General features: G+C 45.7%; 1 protein-coding gene across 1 annotated transcript in view; it reads left to right on the top strand.

Annotated features, from left to right (window-relative positions):
* The first annotated feature begins 636 nt into the window (after positions 1 to 636).
* LOC134310719 (uncharacterized) overlaps positions 637 to 19,494 on the top strand; it is a 33,210-nt gene continuing 14,352 nt past the window's right edge. Inside the window, exons 1-3 of the mRNA XM_062992346.1 lie at positions 637 to 816; positions 2,031 to 2,203; positions 5,897 to 6,126. Coding sequence (XP_062848416.1) covers positions 737 to 816; positions 2,031 to 2,203; positions 5,897 to 6,126 — 483 coding nt within the window. The 5' untranslated portion in view covers positions 637 to 736. The remainder of the gene's footprint in view (positions 817 to 2,030; positions 2,204 to 5,896; positions 6,127 to 19,494) is intronic.

Below are 19,494 nucleotides of genomic sequence, written 5' to 3'. Positions count from 1 at the left end.
TTTCTCTCTCTCATTCTCTTGATCTTGTTATTTTTCTCAGTTCTCTCTTTTGTTCTGTTTCAATTCTCTTTCTGCCGTTCTCTTTCTAAATTTTCTCTCTCCTGTTTTCTTTCTCAATTCTTTCTTTCTTTTTCTCAATTTTCTCTCTCACGTTCTCTTTATCAAACACTTTTCTCTCATTCTTTCTCTCATTCTCGTTCCTTCTCAATCCTCTCTCTGTTGTTCTCTTTTGTTCTTTCTCAATTCGTTCTCTCTTTTTCTCAATTTTCTCTCTCACGTTCTCTTCATCAATTCTCTCTCTCTCTCGTTGTCTTCATTTTGTTCTCAGTCCTCTCTCACATTCTTTCTCTCTTGTGTTTTTCTAAATTCTCTCTCTCGTTCTCTCTCTCTGGTTGGATGCGGGGGTGCGTTCGCCTGTTACAAACATTGCTATTTCTGGTGTTAACGCTTGTGTCTGAGTGTGTGTTCGACTCTGTGTGTGTGTGTGTGAGTGTGTGTGTGTGTGAGTGAATCAGACGGCTCTCGCTCTATCGCTGCTGCAGGAAGAGAGAGAGTGTGTGTGTGAGAGTGTGAGAGTGTGAAAGTGAGAGAGAGTGAGGGAATGAGAATGCTGCTGCTCAGGTGAATTGGCTGCTGGAACGAAAACATTTGCAGTGCTGCACACACACACACACACACACACACACACACACACTGCATTGTCACACACACACACACACACACACAGAGGGACGGAATGGCGAGTTTTGGGAAGCTGATTAGCCGGAAGGATGGACGCCGCAGTGGGAGCTACTGCTGTAGTGCAGCTGAGGCCAGGTACACCGTGTGTGTGTGTGTGTGTGTGTGTGAAGGGTGGACGTGATGAGGTATAATGTGTTTGAGGTTCATGTGTGTGTGTGTGTGTGTGTGTGTGGATGCATTGATGCGTTTGTGTCAGATATGTGATGAAAGAAGTGTGTGTGTGTGTGTGTGTGTGTGTGTGTTCACAAACACTGCAGTGTTCCATTGATGTGAAAAGATCAAACAACACAAGTGTGTGTGTGTGTGTGTGATTCATAATTGTTTGATTACACAACACCCTCAGTGCTTGAAGCTGCCACTAGGGGCGCTGTACATCACCAGCATGAGGAACCGTCCTCGTTGGCTCTGCGCTCTGGTGGCGCAGCGATCTGGAGCGCCCGGCTTGGTTGGTAGCCAACGGAGGAACGTAACCCGAGATCCTCGGCCAGCGAGGGTGGGCGTGGTGCATGCGGCCGACGTCTGGAGCGCTGTGGGGACCTGGAGAAAGTGTAAAATGTCTTTGTGATGGTTGTCTCCATGGATGGTTCAACTTTCCTCCAGAGCAGACCAGCACCTGATCTCTTCACACTCTATTTATTGCAAACCTCTCGACTTCCTGGTGGGTCCCACAGACCTCCTTATCCTGGGTGACGTCCGAACCACCCTTGGGTGTGGTCGACCTTTGGTCGCTCTTTGTCTGGAGCCTCCACTTCAACCCTACCGGGAGCACAGGTCCAGACGGGGTTGCTCTTGGGTCTGTAGCTATGTCCCAGCCTCTCCACCACAGTGTGTTAGCGCCCCCTGGAGAACAGAGGGGGTTTATTAAGAGCTCTTGGCTGGATTGAGGCGGTTTATCTCATTCTTCATAGCAGATCCTCAGATTGAGAGCATCGATGAGCTTCAGGTCTTCAGGTCTGTCCACAGGTGTTTGATGGCTGTGAGTCTGGGCTTTAACCAGGCCACTCGTGGACATGCGGAGACCTTCCCTAAAGCCTTAGATAGGTTACCGTAGCAACCTGGTAGCAACTTCTGTCTGTGATTGGCCAGTGGTGCCAAAACTGTGATGTAATAAATCAACCATATAAAGGAAACGATCCATGATACGTCTTTATGAGCTCTGTGAGCTGCGTCCTCATTGGTGGGTTGATTAAAGGTGTGTGATGTCACAGTTAGCGCAGAAGCTAACAGCATTAGCATGTTGCTAAGACGTTAGCCCGTTTGTCTCTTCATGCTCGCTCTTGGTGTTGCAGGTCGTTGGAGCGGCGTCTGCAGAGACCCCTGCTGGCCAAGTCCAGAACGTTACCCAGCATCCCTCAGTCCCCCCTGGTGGGCCGTATGCACCCTGGCTGTCAGGACGCTCAGCCCCGCCCCCACCTGCCCTCCAGCCCCGCCCACCACAGTGGCTGCACGCTGCCCCCTGCAGGTAAAGGACGCTACTGATGATGAACCATCTCCGGTCGCCGCTCAACAACGGTTGCTAAGCAACTGTTGTCACCGGCATTGGAACATCAGACTGAAACACACACACTAAACACACACAGTAAACACACACATACACACACTAAACACAAACACACACACACACACACACACACACACACACACTGTAAACACACACACACTAAACACACACACACGCTGTAAAAAAACACACACTGTAAACACACACACACACTGTAAACACACACACACTGTAAACACACACACACTGTAAACACACTAAACTTGCACACACACACTGTAAACACACACACACTAAACACACACACACACACGCTGTAAAAAAACACACACTGTAAACACACACACACTGTAAACACACACACACACTGTAAACACACACACACTGTAAACACACACACACTGTAAACACACACTAAACTTGCACACACACACTGTAAACACACACACACTAAACACACACACACACACACACACACACACACACTGTAAACACACACACACTAAACACACACACACACACACACGCTGTAAAAAAACACACACTGTAAACACACACACACTGTAAACACACACACACTGTAAACACACACTACACATGCACACACACACTGTAAACACACACTACACATGCACACACACTGTAAACACACACACACACTGTAAACACACACACTGTAAACACACACACACACACACTGTAAACACACACTACACATGCACACACACACTGTAAACACACACACACTGTAAACACACACACACACACTGTAAAAAAACACACACTGTAAACATACACACACTGTAAACACACACACACACTGTAAACACACACACACTGTAAACACACACACACTGTAAACACACACACTAAACACACACACACTAAACACACACACACTGTAAACACACACACACACACACTGTAAACACACACTACACATGCACACACACTGTAAACACACAAACACACACTGTAAACACACACACTGTAAACACACACACACACACACACACACACACACACTGTAAACACACACACTGTAAACACACACACTGTAAACACACACACTGTAAACACACACACTGTAAACACACACTACACATGCACACACACACTGTAAACACACACACACTGTAAACACACACACACACACACACACACACACACTGTAAACACACACTACACATGCGCACACACACACTGTAAACACACACACACACACACACTGTAAACACACACACACACACACACTGTAAACACACACACTGTAAACACACACTACACATGCACACACACTGTAAACACACGCACACTGTAAACACACACACACTGTAAACACACACACACACACTGTAAACAGACACACTGTAAACAGACACACTGTAAACACACACACTGTAAACACACACTACACATGCACACACACACTGTAAACACACGCACACTGTAAACACACACACACTGTAAACACACACACACTGTAAACACACACACACACTGTAAACACACACACACACACACACACACTGTAAACACACACACTGTAAACACACACACACTGTAAACACACACACACACTGTAAACACACACACTGTAAACACACACACTGTAAACACACACACACACACTGTAAACACACACACTGTAAACACACACACACACACACACACACAGTAAACACACACACTGTAAACACACACACACACACACTGTAAACACACACTACACATGCACACACACACTGTAAACACACACACACTGTAAACACACACACACACACACACACTGTAAACACACACTACACATGCACACACACACTGTAAACACACACACACACACACACTGTAAACACACACTTACACACACACTGTAAACACACACACACACTGTAAACACACACACTGTAAACACACACACTGTAAACACACACACTGTAAACACACACTACAGTCTAAACACACACACACTGTAAACACACACACACACTGTAAACACACACACACTGTAAACACACACACACACTGTAAACACACACACACTGTAAACACACACACTGTAAACACACACACACTGTAAACACACACACTGTAAACACACACACTGTAAACACACACACTGTAAACACACTGTAAACACACGCACACTGTAAACACACACACACTGTAAACACACACTACACATGCACACACACTGTAAACACACGCACACTGTAAACACACACACACTGTAAACACACACACACACACACACTGTAAACAGACACACTGTAAACACACACACTGTAAACACACACTACACATGCACACACACACTGTAAACACACGCACACTGTAAACACACACACACTGTAAACACACACACACACACACTGTAAACACACACACTGTAAACACACACACACACTGTAAACACACACACACACACACACACACACACTGTAAACACACACACTGTAAACACACACTACACATGCGCACACACACACTGTAAACACACACACACACACACACACACTGTAAACACACACACACTGTAAACACACACACTGTAAACACACACACTGTAAACACACACACTGTAAACACACACTACACATGCACACACACTGTAAACACACGCACACTGTAAACACACACACACACACTGTAAACAGACACACTGTAAACACACACACTGTAAACACACACTACACATGCACACACACACACACACACTGTAAACACACACACACTGTAAACACACACACACTGTAAACACACACACACACACACACACTGTAAACACACACACTGTAAACACACACACACACACTGTAAACACACACACACACACACACACACACTGTAAACACACACACTGTAAACACACACACACTGTAAACACACACACACTGTAAACACACACACTGTAAACACACACACTGTAAACACACACACACACTGTAAACACACACACTGTAAACACACACACACACACACACACTGTAAACACACACACTGTAAACACACACACACACACACACACACTGTAAACACACACACACTGTAAACACACACACACACACACACACACACACACACACACACACACACACTGTAAACACACACTACACATGCACACACACACTGTAAACACACACACACACACACACACTGTAAACACACACACACTGTAAACACACACACTGTAAACACACACACTGTAAACACACACACTGTAAACACACACTACACTGTAAACACACACACACTGTAAACACACACACACACTGTAAACACACACACACTGTAAACACACACACACACACTGTAAACACACACACACACACACACTGTAAACACACACTGTAAACACACACACACACACACACACACTGTAAACACACACACACACTGTAAACACACACACACACACACTGTAAACACACACACACACACTGTAAACACACACTGTAAACACACACACACACACACACACACTGTAAACACACACACACACTGTAAACACACACACACACACACTGTAAACACACACACACACACTGTAAACACACACACACTGTAAACACACACACACTATACATGCACACACTGAAAACACACTTACCTTGTTCCTGTGTGTGTGTGTGTGTGTGTGTGTGTGTGTTGTAGACGATGCATGGCGATTGGAGGATGATAACGAGGGGGTGGAGCATGCGGCAGACTCGGACATTAAGCTCCGCCCACACCCGCCGCCTCCCTTCTCCCAGCTGCAGCGCCGCGCGGCGTACCTGAGGAAGAGCGCCTCCGTGGACAGCCACCTGGGCGTGTCCAAATCTGACCCCGCCCACACAGAGGGGCGTGGCTCACGTAACGGGAAGGGGAAACTGAGGAGGAAGTTTGTGAGTGAAGCCGAGTTCTGTTATTATTCTTATTTCAGCTAATGAAGTCAACCACACACTGAGGGACTCTAGAACCTCACAGAGCGGTACATACTGTACCTCCCCAGTTCTAGATCTGCAGCCAGGATCCAAAACACGCACTGACTCACCCACTGTGGGCTTCTGGAATCCTCTAGTGCTCCTCACTGATGTTATTGTTCTACAGCTGTACTGAGTGAACAGTGTCGGTGTTCTACTACTGATCATTATATTCTACAAGCTCACACACAACTGTCATGTGAGCTCTAGAGCTGCACCAAGGATCAGAAAGCCGTTCTGAGAACTCATGCTTGTTGCAGACTACAGATCTTAGTTCTGGATGTTTGGATGCTCTGGAGGTTTTTGATGTTCTGGATGTGTTAGATGTTTTGAATGTTCTAGATGTTCTGGATGTTCTAGAGATTTTCAATGTTCTAGATGTTTTAGATGTTCTGGATGTGTTAGATGTTTTGAATGTCCTAGATGTTCTGGATGTTTTTGATGTTCTAGATGTTTGAATGTTCTGGATTTTTGGATGTTGTAGATGTTCTGGATGTTTTGATGTTCTGGATGTATTGAATGTTTTGGATGTTTTTGATGTTTGGATGCTCTGGATGTTCTAGATGTTCTGGATGTTTTGATGTTCTAGATGTTCTGGATGTTCTGGATGTTTTGATGTTCTGGATGTATTAAATGTTTTGGATGTTTTTGATGTTTGGATGTTCTGGATGTTTTGATGTTTGGATGTTTTGATGTTTTAGATGTTCTGGATGTTTTGATGTTCTGGATGTATTGAATGTTTTGGATGTTTTTGATGTTTGGATGTTCTGAATGTTTTGATGTTTGGATGTTCTGGATGTTCTGGATGTTCTAGATGTTCTGGATGTTTTGATGTTTTAGATGTTCTGAATGTGTTAGATGTTTTGAATTTCCTAGATGTTCTGGATGTTTTTGATGTTCTAGATGTTTGAATGTTCTGGATTTTTGGATGTTGTAGATGTTCTGGATGTTTTGATGTTCTGGATGTATTGAATGTTTTGGATGTTTTTGATGTTTGGATGCTCTGGATGTTCTAGATGTTCTGGATGTTTTGATGTTTTAGATGTTGTAGATGTTCTGGATGTTTTGATGTTCTGGATGTATTGAATGTTTTGGATGTTTTTGATGTTCTGGATGTTCTGAATGTTTTGATGTTTGGATGTTTTGAAGTTTTAGATGTTCTGGATGTTTTGATGTTCTGGATGTATTGAATGTTTTGGATGTTTTTGATGTTTGGATGTTCTGGATGTTCTGGATGTTTTGATGTTTGGATGTTCTGGATGTTCTAGATGTTCTGGATGTTTTGATGTTTTAGATGTTCTGGATGTTCTGAATGTTCTACAGGTTCTGGATGTTTTAGATATTCTAGATTGTTTGGATGGAAGCAGATCTGCTGCTGGCGCTCATGCACCTGCTGAGAGGTTCATCAATGTTTCATGTGGGGGGTGTAAACCGAACCCTCATTACCTGCTCAACGTCTGTAATGGAGCATCAAGTGTCTCTCTCACACACACACACACACACACACACACACACACACTCGGCTGAAACGTTGGTATCGAGACGTGTGTATGTTTTGGAGGTGATGGGTTCCTCACTTGACTTGATGATGAGCTTCTGTTTTAGGGTAAGTGTGTGTGTGTGTGTGTGTGTGTGTGTGTGTGTGAGTGTGTGTGTGTGTGTGTGTCTGAGCCATGTTCCTCGTGGTGAACGTGATCAGGTTTAATGATGCAGCAAAGGAATTTCAGCTCCATTCTTCAGGATTCTTCAGCATCTCCACAGGGTTCCAGTCAGGATCTGGTCCTGGTTTCTCCAAGTCCTTTCAGTAGGTCTAAGGTCTACATTCCTCAGTCCAGAAGGCTTCATGTATTGCAGGTTGTTTGGATGGTGGTGGATGGTGGATAGCAGTTTGGAGGTCCTGCATGAATGTTGAATGGAACTGAGATCAGGACTTGTGACTGGGACCATTAATGGTCATCTTGAAGTCCAGTTTAATCACGGCCTGATCCTGAAAGCTAGCTGGTTCCTCAGCAGGTTCCTCAGGGTTCCTGAACTTTCAGGTTCTCAGCATCATTTGATGACACGTAGACAAAGAGCCGGTGAGGAGACGAGCATCACCGGAAGCTGAGGACTCGACCCCTGGACACTGCTGCAGATCTCCATTCCTGACCGAGGAAGGTCGTGACGAACACATGCCCCCTCCGACACGTGTGCAGTACCCACCACGTTACTGCTGCCTCACCCGAGCGCCTCTGTTGCTCCATTCTTAAAAGGTTTGGTGGTTTGCTGGAACCAAAACTTAGTTGGTGGAACAGAGGTACGTGTGTTGAGAACAGAGACGATTTGAGGACTGGAAGCTCTACAGGGCAGGAGGGACACCAGAACTGGAACTGAGGAACCCAAGGAACTAAGGAACTGGGGAACCCAGAAACCAAAAAACCAAGGAACTGAGAAACCAAGGAACCGAGAAACTGGGGAACTGCAGAACCGAGGATATGAGGAATTGAGGAACTAAGGAACCCAGAAACAGAAAAACCAAGGAACTGAGAAACCAAGGAATTGAGGAACTGAGAAACTGAGGAACAGGAAAACTGAGGAACCGAGTAACTAAGGATATGAGGAATTGAGGAACTGAGGAACCAAGGAACTGAGAAACCCAGAAAACAAAAAACCAAGGAACTGAGGAACTGAGGAACCAAGGAACTGAGGAACTGAGGAACCAAGAAACTGTGGAACCAAGAAACTGAGGAACTGAGGAACCCAGGAACTGAGGAACCCAGGAACTGAGGAACCCAGGAACTGAGGAACCCAGGAACTGAGGAACCGAGAAACTGTGGAACCAAGGAACTGTGGAACCAAGAAACTGAGGAACTGAGGAACCCAGAAACTGAAAAACCAAGGAACTGAGGAACCAAGGAACCAAGAAACTGTGGAACCAAGGATATGAGGAATTGAGGAATTGAGGAACTGAGGAACCAAGGAACTGAGAAACCCAGAAAACAAAAAACCAAGGACCCAGAAACTGAGGAACTAAGGAACTGGGGAACCCAGAAACAGAAAAACCAAGGAACTGAGAAACCAAGGAACTGAGGAACAGGAAAACTGAGGAACCGAGAAACTAAGGATATGAGGAATTGAGGAACTGAGGAACCAAGGAACTGAGAAACCCAGAAAACAAAAAACCAAGGAACTGAGGAACCAAGGAACTGAGGAACTGAGGAACCGAGGAACCAAGGAACCAAGAAACTGTGGAACCAAGAAACTGAGGAACCCAGAAACTGAAAAACCAAGGAACTGAGGAACCAAGGAACCGAGAAACTGTGGAACCAAGAAACTGAGGAACTGAGGAACCCAGAAACTGAAAAACCAAGGAACTGAGGAACCAAGGAACAAAGAAACTGTGGAACCAAGAAACTGAGGAACCCAGAAACCGAAAAACCAAGGACCCAGAAACTGAGGAACTGAGGAACCCAGAAACTGAAAAACCAAGGAACTGAGGAACCAAGGAACCAAGAAACTGTGGAACCAAGAAATTGAGGAACTGAGGAACCCAGAAACCGAAAAACCAAGGACCCAGAAACTGAGGAACTGAGGAACTCTGGTGTGTGCAATTCCAGGTGCTTAGATGTTTCAGATTTGAGGTTGTGCTGCCCCCTACTGGCGCAGTCTCTCATGAGCGCTTAATTACATGAAACATCATAATGGTGTACTGCAGTCGATATTTAAGGTGGAATTGTGTAGTCGTATTAAAGATGAATGAGTGAGTATATCTGTCTTTATCAGGAGAGTTTTTAAGGTGGTATTGCTTAATAACATTTTCAGAGCTGTATGTGTGGTTATATGGAATTTATAAGGTTAAGGTGGACTGTGTGAGTAGATACATTTATATACTAGGGCAGGTGATATCACAGTGGTTATTAAGGTGGAATGACATAAATATTTGACACTGAATTCCAAACATTAATGTGGTAGGTTACTAATATAACACTGTGTGTTAAGGTGGAATTTTTAAGGTGGAGGTCAGTGGATATTAGGTTTCAAGTCTGAGTGTAATAAAGGTGGAAATTCCTAAAATTGAGACGTTATTATGTAGATTTTAAGGTGGACTGTGTAATTACATACATTTACATACTAGGGCAGGTGATATCACAGCGGTTATTAAGGTGGAATGATGTATTATTGCCCTGTGTATTAAGGTGGAATTTTTAAGGTGGAGGTCAGTATTGGATATTAGATATAGAATTGTATATAAGTACGCAGGTTTAAAGTTTGAGTGTAATAAAGGTGGGAATTCTTAAGGTGGCGACATTATTTATGCAGATTTTAAGGTGGACTGATGGGGCTGTAACGATGAGGTGGTGCACCACTCAGGTGTGAACACTAGATGGCGGTGCAGGACAGAGTCACATTCATATGAACACGTTCTGTTATCTGTGGCCCCTGGACCCCCCACGCAGCCACACACACACACACACACACACACACTCAGTGGAGGCGTGGGAATGGTTGTGTAGTGGTGGCAGTTGCCGTTAGAAACGGTGTGAAATGCTCATTAAGTATTTGGACAGTTCATACGGTCTGAATGGAGGAGTGTGTGTGTGTGTGTGTGTGTGTGTGAGTGTGAGACAGTGTGTGTGTGTGTGTGTGTGTGTGTGTGTGTGTGTGTGAGTGTGTGAGTGTGTGTGAGTGTGAGACAGTGTGTGTGTGTGTGTGTGTGTGTGAACACCGGTGATGTAACCCTACATCAGTATTATACAGCTATAACATAAACAGTGTGAGTGCAGCTCAGCAGTAGGAGACCCGCGAGTCTGGGTTTGAACCTTGGCTCCCGGTCACTGTCTGTGAGGAGTTTAGTATGTTCGCCCTCTCTCTACATGGGTGGCTCTTAATTTACCCTCTAATGTGGGAGTGAGTAACCAAAGAAAAGTACATTAACTGTTTTTAAGGTGGACTAGAATAGTTACATTAATTTAAGGTGGATTTAAGGTTGTAGTCAGGGTTACATTAGTTTAAGGTGGATTTTAGGTTGTGGTCAGAGTTACATTAATTTAAGGTGGATTTAAGGTTGTAGTCAGGGTTAAATGAATATGGAATGGAAATCTTCATTAATTGCATTTTTTAAGGTGGCACGATGGGATAGTTATTTTTTAGGGTGGTATTGCTTAATAATATTTTTTTAATTGTATGGTTATCTTTATGGACTCTATATGTTAAGGCGGACTGTGTGAATACATACATTTATATACTAGGACAGGTGATATCACACTGGATATTAAGGTGGAATTACCAGATATGGGTCATTGAATTCCAAACAGTAAACTGGTAGGTTTTACTAATATCACACTGTGTGTTAAGGTGGAATTTTTAAGGTGGAGGACAGTATTGGATATTAGATATGGAATTGTATAAGTACATGGGTTTTGAAGGTCTTAAGGTGGACACATTATTATGCAGAATTTAAGGTGGACTGGTGGGAATGTGACGATGCCAAGACGAATTGGTCAAATTAGATTTTAATATTTGAATTAATTTTTCAAATAGTGCAAGACGGTGGAAAAATGGAACAGACGGGGCTGCTTACACACTAACTAATCGGGGTAATCGTGAGGGTAGATCAAAGCCAGGGGCAGCGACCGGGCATGGATAAAAAAATGACCACACCGGCATTAAGGTGGAACAGTGGGATTTCTTAGTTGCAGACATGACTGACCTGTAGATGTGTAAAGATATAATGGCACGACTAAGGAGATATTTAAGGTGGAATTGCTGTGTTGGATTTTAGGTTGGACAGGCGTGCCCATATGGATTCTTAAGGTGGAACAGTGTAATAGTGTGTGTTTTATAAGACGGATCGCTCCTTTACTGCAGGTTTCTGTCAGAGGTTTTTAATAAATTGACCGATTGTGTGTGTGTGTGTGTGTGTGTGTAGACTAGTAGGCTATTTGTACCCTGGATGAAGAATGTGGCCCTTTATATACTTACAAACATCCACTGCAAACACAGACACTAGTGTGTGTAAATATGTGCCCCCCCCTCAGTCTGTACGCTTATGTGTAGCAGCACACACGCACACACACACACACACAAACACACACCCACACACAAACACACACACACACACACTGTATTCACACATAATACACACACAAATGCTGCATACACACATACACATAAACACACACACACACACACACACACACACACACGCTGTATAGACCGTTTCAATGAGGTAAACAATAACAACTGTACTGCGCATGTCTGTACCAGACCCTCTTTGAGGAGAATTTAAGAAGTCAGTGTTTTTCCGCTGACTTAAAACGTTTGCCTGAGGTAACAGACCCAGACGTGTATCACTACCCTGTTGGAACGGAGTGTGTTTACACCAGAGAGGCAGTGAAAGCGTACCGCAGTTTGGACGCATAAAATTCATTATTAAAATAATTATTAAAGTAATTATTGTGTCATCTCCCCTTTTACATTCTGTGAAAAGTCTGTTGAGCTAAGAGCCGTTATAATATAATAATAATCTGACAGACAAACCACAGTGAATGACTTCTCATCTGAATTAGAACATATTATTAATGCTGAAACGACTGGAAATACAGGAAATATTTCACAGTAAGCACAATGTATTCATAAATAGTTTCTTTACAGGTCTGCATGTCATTTAATAATTGAGCTAAGAGCTGTTGGTATAATTCCATATAGTTTCCCCAAAATATAGTCCTATACAGTTATGGCTTTTACACAGTATTATAAAGGGAATGTAAACTTTTTAAGGCTTATGTTAGGTTTATGTTTATTCTGTTCTTTTAATACAAATATCAAGTGCCTGAGTATTTTAATACACTTAAGCTAAACGTCAGGGACAAGACACCATGAGAACAGCGTTTAAGTACATTTGTTCACAATATTTTATTATGAAATAATATATATTACATTTATTATAAGAGTTGATGGTGGGTATCCAGCCGTCTCTATTTACAGCAGCAATCCAAGCGTTTCACTGTGTGTGGTCTTTTGGAAATCTGTAAACTGTAAGGGAACATCCAACAACCGAACAATACGGTCCTAACTTTAATTTAGACATACTGTCAATAAATCACACCTGAACTAATACAAAAGAATTGAAGCAGTCGTGGTCAATCGCTGTTGTTCTGAGCGCTGTTTACCACCAAGCGGAAGCGTCTTAGGAACATCTACATCACTTCCTGGACTCATGAATATTCATTTGAAACGGTCTATACACACACACACACACACACACACACTGTATACACACACACACACATGCAAATACATACAGTGTATCACAAAAGTGTGTACACCCCTCACATTTCTGCAGATATTTAAGTATATCTTTTCATGGGACAACACTGACAAAATGACACTTTGACACAATGAAAAGTAGTCTGTGTGCAGCTTATATAACAGTGTACATTTATTCTTCCCTCAAAATAACTCAATATATAGCCATTAATGTCTAAACCACCGGCAACAAAAGTGAGTACACCCCTAAGTGAAAGTTCCTGAAGTGTCAATATTTTGTGTGGCCACCATTATTTCCCAGAACTGCCTTAACTCTCCTGGGCATGGAGTTTACCAGAGCTTCACAGGTTGCCACTGGAATGCTTTTCCACTCCTCCATGACGACATCACGGAGCTGGCGGATATTCGAGACTTTGCGCTCCTCCACCTTCCGCTTGAGGATGCCCCAAAGATGTTCTATTGGGTTTAGGTCTGGAGACATGCTTGGCCAGTCCATCACCTTTACCCTCAGCCTCTTCAATAAAGCAGTGGTCGTCTTAGAGGTGTGTTTGGGGTCATTATCATGCTGGAACACTGCCCTGCGACCCAGTTTCTGGAGGGAGGGGATCATGCTCTGCTTCAGTATTTCACAGTACATATTGGAGTTCATGTGTCCCTCAATGAAATGTAACTCCCCAACACCTGCTGCACTCATGCAGCCCCAGACCATGGCATTCCCACCACCATGCTAGACTGTAGGCATGACACACTTATCTTTGTACTCCTCACCTGATTTCCGCCACACATGCTTGAGACCATCTGAACCAAACAAATGAATCTTGGTCTCATCAGACCATAGGACATGGTTCCAGTAATCCATGTCCTTTGTTGACATGTCTTCAGCAAACTGTTTGCGGGCTTTCTTGTATAGAGACTTCAGAAGAGGCTTCCTTCTGGGGTGACAGCCATGCAGACCAATTTGATGTAGTGTGCGGCGTATGGTCTGAGCACTGACAGGCTGACCCCCCACCTTTTCAATCTCTGCAGCAATGCTGACAGCACTCCTGCGCCTATCTTTCAAAGACAGCAGTTGGATGTGACGCTGAGCACGTGCACTCAGCTTCTTTGGACGACCAACGCGAGGTCTGTTCTGAGTGGACCCTGCTCTTTTAAAACGCTGGATGATCTTGGCCACTGTGCTGCAGCTCAGTTTCAGGGTGTTGGCAATCTTCTTGTAGCCATGGCCATCTTCATGTAGCGCAACAATTCGTCTTTTAAGATCCTCAGAGAGTTCTTTGCCATGAGGTGCCATGTTGGACCAGTATGAGAGAGTGTGAGAGCTGTACTACTAAATTGAACACACCTGCTTCCTATGCACACCTGAGACCTAGTAACACTAACAAATCACATGACATTTTGGAGGAAAAATGACAAGCAGTGCTCAATTTCGACATTTAGGGGTGTAGTCTCTTAGGGGTGTACTCACTTTTGTTGCCGGTGGTTTAGACATTAATGGCTGTATATTGAGTTATTTTGAGGGAAGAATAAATTTACACTGTTATATAAGCTGCACACAGACTACTTTTCATTGTGTCAAAGTGTCATTTTGTCAGTGTTGTCCCATGAAAAGATATACTTAAATATCTGCAGAAATGTGAGGGGTGTACTCACTTTTGTGATACACTGTACATACATACACACACGGTATACACGCACAGACCTATATAAACACATATACAGTGAAACACCAACACATACACACACGGTGTACACACACACACACACAAACCTACACACACCTACATACACACATATAGTGTACACAAACTCACATGTACACACACATACCCTCATACACACATATACAGTGTACACACACTGACATTTACACATTGTACATACACACACACACACACACACATCCAGGAAACAGAGATATTCTGGGCTGTCGGCTTTCTGCCCCCCAACACACACACACACACACACACACACACACACACACACACACACACACACACAAAGCTCCCATTAAGATAAGAATGTAGTGCATTTAGACCTGTCTGCACACACACACACACACACACACACACATACACACACACACACGCTGGTGCACATGGTGTACCTACGTACGTTTCCATGAATCGTGGCTCGTCTGCTGCAGCTAAGTTTAGAGAGCTTAAACATTCCACTATAAAACACTGACAATGAAGCGCACACACACACACACACACACACAGCATGGAAACTCTTTCATGTACGCGCCACACACACACACACACACACACACACGCTCACAGACAGTACACACACATAATACACACCCATGTCTGGATCCTGCACACACACACGGCCGCCGTTCTCAGGTGTGGTGGTGCACCTGAAGGGACGCGGACATGACCGCAGCAGTCACTACAACTTACAATTTAGTCATATCCAATTCCCGGATGGTATTTCCCCTCTACTGCTGCAGACGTCCACTCCTAACACACGCCCCCTCAGACACTCGTGCAGTACCGACCGCTTCTTTTCACCTGCACCTGGCGGGTCCATATGGAGATCTGTATCGCGCACAGAGAGTCACACACTGATCTCCGTTATCCCCCGTCTCTGTGCAGCGCCATCGATCAGCCAGCAGAGGGCGTAACTGCAGCATCCACCCTACGGACGAGCCAATCATTGTCCATCTCTCAATAGCAGAGCTAGGATTCGAACCCACCACCTGAGCGCCTGATCTTAGTGTGAGGTCAGTCTATGATGCAACCAAGGACGTCAGATAAGCATCAGCACAAGCTGCACACAGGCTTCTGACACTGGGGGCCACACCTACATGTGTTTTGGGCCCCTAGGTGACCTGTGACCAGGTCTGTCTATGGAGCATCCATGAGGTGACCTAGTGTCCTATTACGGTGAATAAGTTTGTCTAGGGAGTGTAGATGTCGGCCAAGGGTGTCCAGAAGTACCCAAGGGTCAAGGGTCAATAGTCTGGAAGTAACCCATGTTGTCTTGGCAGAGTGGGCACGCTCAGAGTGACTGTGATCTTTAATATCGGGGGCCTAGAAGTGTCCAGAGAAGCTTCCTGGTCATCCAAGGACAAGGGGCCGAAACTCCACCTGCCTCTGACACCGTTGGAACTTCATAGATGCTTCCTAGATGTTCCTGGTCACTTCTTAAGATCTTTATTTGATAATCCTGATGACCCCCAGATGTACCCTGGATACCACTAGTCCCTCTTTAGGTACCGGCTGCAAGAACACCATTGGTCACTCACTAGATGCTTGCTAGAGACCCTTGTAACCTCTAGATGAACCCCTTGATACAACTGGTCATTCTTTAGATCTTTAGATGTCTGGACACCACTGGTGACTACCTGGACCCAGTAGACGTTTGGAGTGCCCCCTACACTCTGGTTAGAGTGGGACTAGGGAGGGACAGATAGTTTCTGGGGGAGTGACCAGAGTTTAGGGCGTGATGGGTAGTTTCTGGGGGAGTGACAAGGGTCTAGGGAGTGACGGGTAGTGTCTGAGGTAGTGAGCAGGGTCTAGCAAGTGTCTGGGCGAGTGACCAGGGTCTAGGGAGTGATGGGTAGTGTCTGGGGGAGTGACCAGAGTCTAGCGAGTGTCTGGGGGAGTGACCAGAGTCTAGCGAGTGTCTGGGGGAGTGACCAGAGTCTAGCGAGTGTCTGGGGGAGTGACCAGAGTCTAGCGAGTGTCTGGGGAAGTGACCAGGGTCTAGGAAGGGACAGATAGTGTCTGGGGGAGTGACCAGAGTCTAGCGAGTGTCTGGGGGAGTGACCAGAGTCTAGCGAGTGTCTGGGCGAGTGACCAGGGTCTAGGGAGTGATGGGTAGTGTGTGGGGGAGTGACCAGGGTCTAGCGAGTGTCTGGGCGAGTGACCAGGGTCTAGGGAGTGATGGGTAGTGTGTGGGGGAGTGACCAGGGTCTAGCGAGTGTCTGGGCGAGTGACCAGGGTCTAGGGAGTGATGGGTAGTGTGTGGGGGAGTGACCAGGGTCTAGCAAGTGTCTGGGGGAGTGACCAGGGTCTAGGGAGGGACAGGTAGTGTCGAGGAGAGAATGACCAGGGTCTAGGGAGTGATGGGTAGTGTGTGGGGGAGTGACCAGGGTCTAGCAAGTGTCTGGGGGAGTGACCAGGGTCTAGGGAGGGACAGGTAGTGTCGAGGAGAGAATGACCAGGGTCTAGGGAGTGATGGGTAGTGTCTGGGGGAATGACCAGGGTCTAGATGCCATCCAGACCCTCCAAGTACGTCCCAGATGTTCTGCAGTGCTCAGTGCTGCAGGGTCGTGAGGTCATAAGTACCACAAGGTTCAGCATTGGGCCCCTCAGCGCGGCCCCTAACCTTGACGTCCCGTCTGACCCGGGTGTCACTGCGGGTGAAAGCGTCTGGCAGACGGGTGAAGGTAAACGTGGTTAATCCGCCCGCATATAGACAGGATTTATTTATACACGGGCGGAGTGATGCAGCATTTCTCCTTCCACCCGTCCGCCACCACACACGGGGTAGACGCCCCCCCCCCCCGCGCGCGGCTTCAAAGGCTAATGTGGAAAGTTGTAAAGCAGAATGCCAGCGATGCCCGCTCGCCCGCGCACACGGAGCTTTGCGCTAAAGCTGGCGGCCCTGTCTCTTAAACCCCCGGATTGTGCGGCTTGATCCAGGACTCAGCGGGATCTTTTCTCATCTGGAATTTTATGGAAACTGACATTCCCGTCTGACACGCCCACCCCGGCGCACGCAGGGGGGAAGGAGGACGGAGAGTTAAAAGCGGGCACCGGTCGAGGGCGGGTAGATAAAAGGGCATGTGTGTGTGTGGGGGGGGGGGGGGACGGCGGAGAGGGCTTACTGCGCTATCCCTGGTGTCTGCTATGCGACTGTCTGGCTCTGGCACTGTGTGTGTGTGTGTGTGGTCATCCTGGAACGGGATATGACCTTCCCTAAACTGTTGCCATAAAGCTTTAAGCATATTGTCATTTTTTATCATTAGTTTTATACACCTTTGTACAGTGGGGTAACCGTGGGGTCAATGGGTTCCAGGCTTTGCCCAATGAGACGCCAATGAGAGTCCAGGTATCCAGAGTGGTCTGGAAAGGGTCTACAAAGTGTGATGCCAACCAGGACCAGTCAGAAGGTCTGGGTTTGAAGACTCCAGGTCCACAAGGTCTTTCTTCAGTTCGTGATCAGTCTTGGTGCACTGGTGCCTACAGGATCTGCAGTGTTCAGGGATACCAGTGATGTGCTGGGGGCATCTAGGAAGTGTTCAGTGGTGCCACTGGGGAGTCAGAAGTTCACTAAACATCTACATCAACAGCCGCTCTTCTGTTAATGAAGCTTCTTACGAGAGTTTGAAGTGTGTGTGAGTATGGGAATTTGTGCCCGTTCACTTGTATAGCTGGGCGCTGATCGATCTGCCTGTAGTGGTCCAGCTAACAGAAGGTTGAGAAACAAAATAAACAGTCCAAGGTTCTGTAAGTTCTTCCTGGTCCTCAAACAGTTGATGAGATGTGTGAGGAGACCAGAGGGTGTCAGTGGAACATCTACTGAAGCCTTGTAGGTACTGTTGAAGTATTTATAGTAACCAGGGTCTCGGAAGTGATGGGGAGTCTCTGGGGGAATATCTAGGGTCTAGGGAGTGATGGGTAGTGTATGGACAAGTGACCAGTGTCTACAGAGTCTCTGATGGAGTGGCCAGGGTCTACAAAGTGATGGGCAGCTTCTGGAGGAGTGGCCAGGGTGTAGGGAGTGTCTGGTGTAGTGGTCAGAGTTTTGGTAGTGACAAGAAGTGTCTGGGAGAATGACTAGGGTCTAGAGAGTGACAGGTAGTGTCTAGAGAAGTGACCAAGGTCTATAGAGTGTCTGGAAGGGTCTGAGAAAGTGACCAGTGACTAGGGAGTGATGGGTAGTGTCTGGGAGGATGACCAGGGTCTATAGGGTGTCTGGTGGAATGGTCAGGGTCTATGGAGTGACAGGCAGTGTCTGGGAGAATGACCAGGGTCTAGTGAGTAATGGGGAGAGTCTAGCGGAATGGTCAGGGTCTAGAGAGTGACGGGT

The sequence above is a fragment of the Trichomycterus rosablanca genome, chromosome 3, assembly GCF_030014385.1.
Source record: "Trichomycterus rosablanca isolate fTriRos1 chromosome 3, fTriRos1.hap1, whole genome shotgun sequence".
Taxonomy (NCBI): domain Eukaryota; kingdom Metazoa; phylum Chordata; class Actinopteri; order Siluriformes; family Trichomycteridae; genus Trichomycterus; species Trichomycterus rosablanca.
The sequence above is the reverse complement of the archived record's forward strand: the minus strand, read 5'-3'. Positions and strand labels throughout refer to the sequence as shown.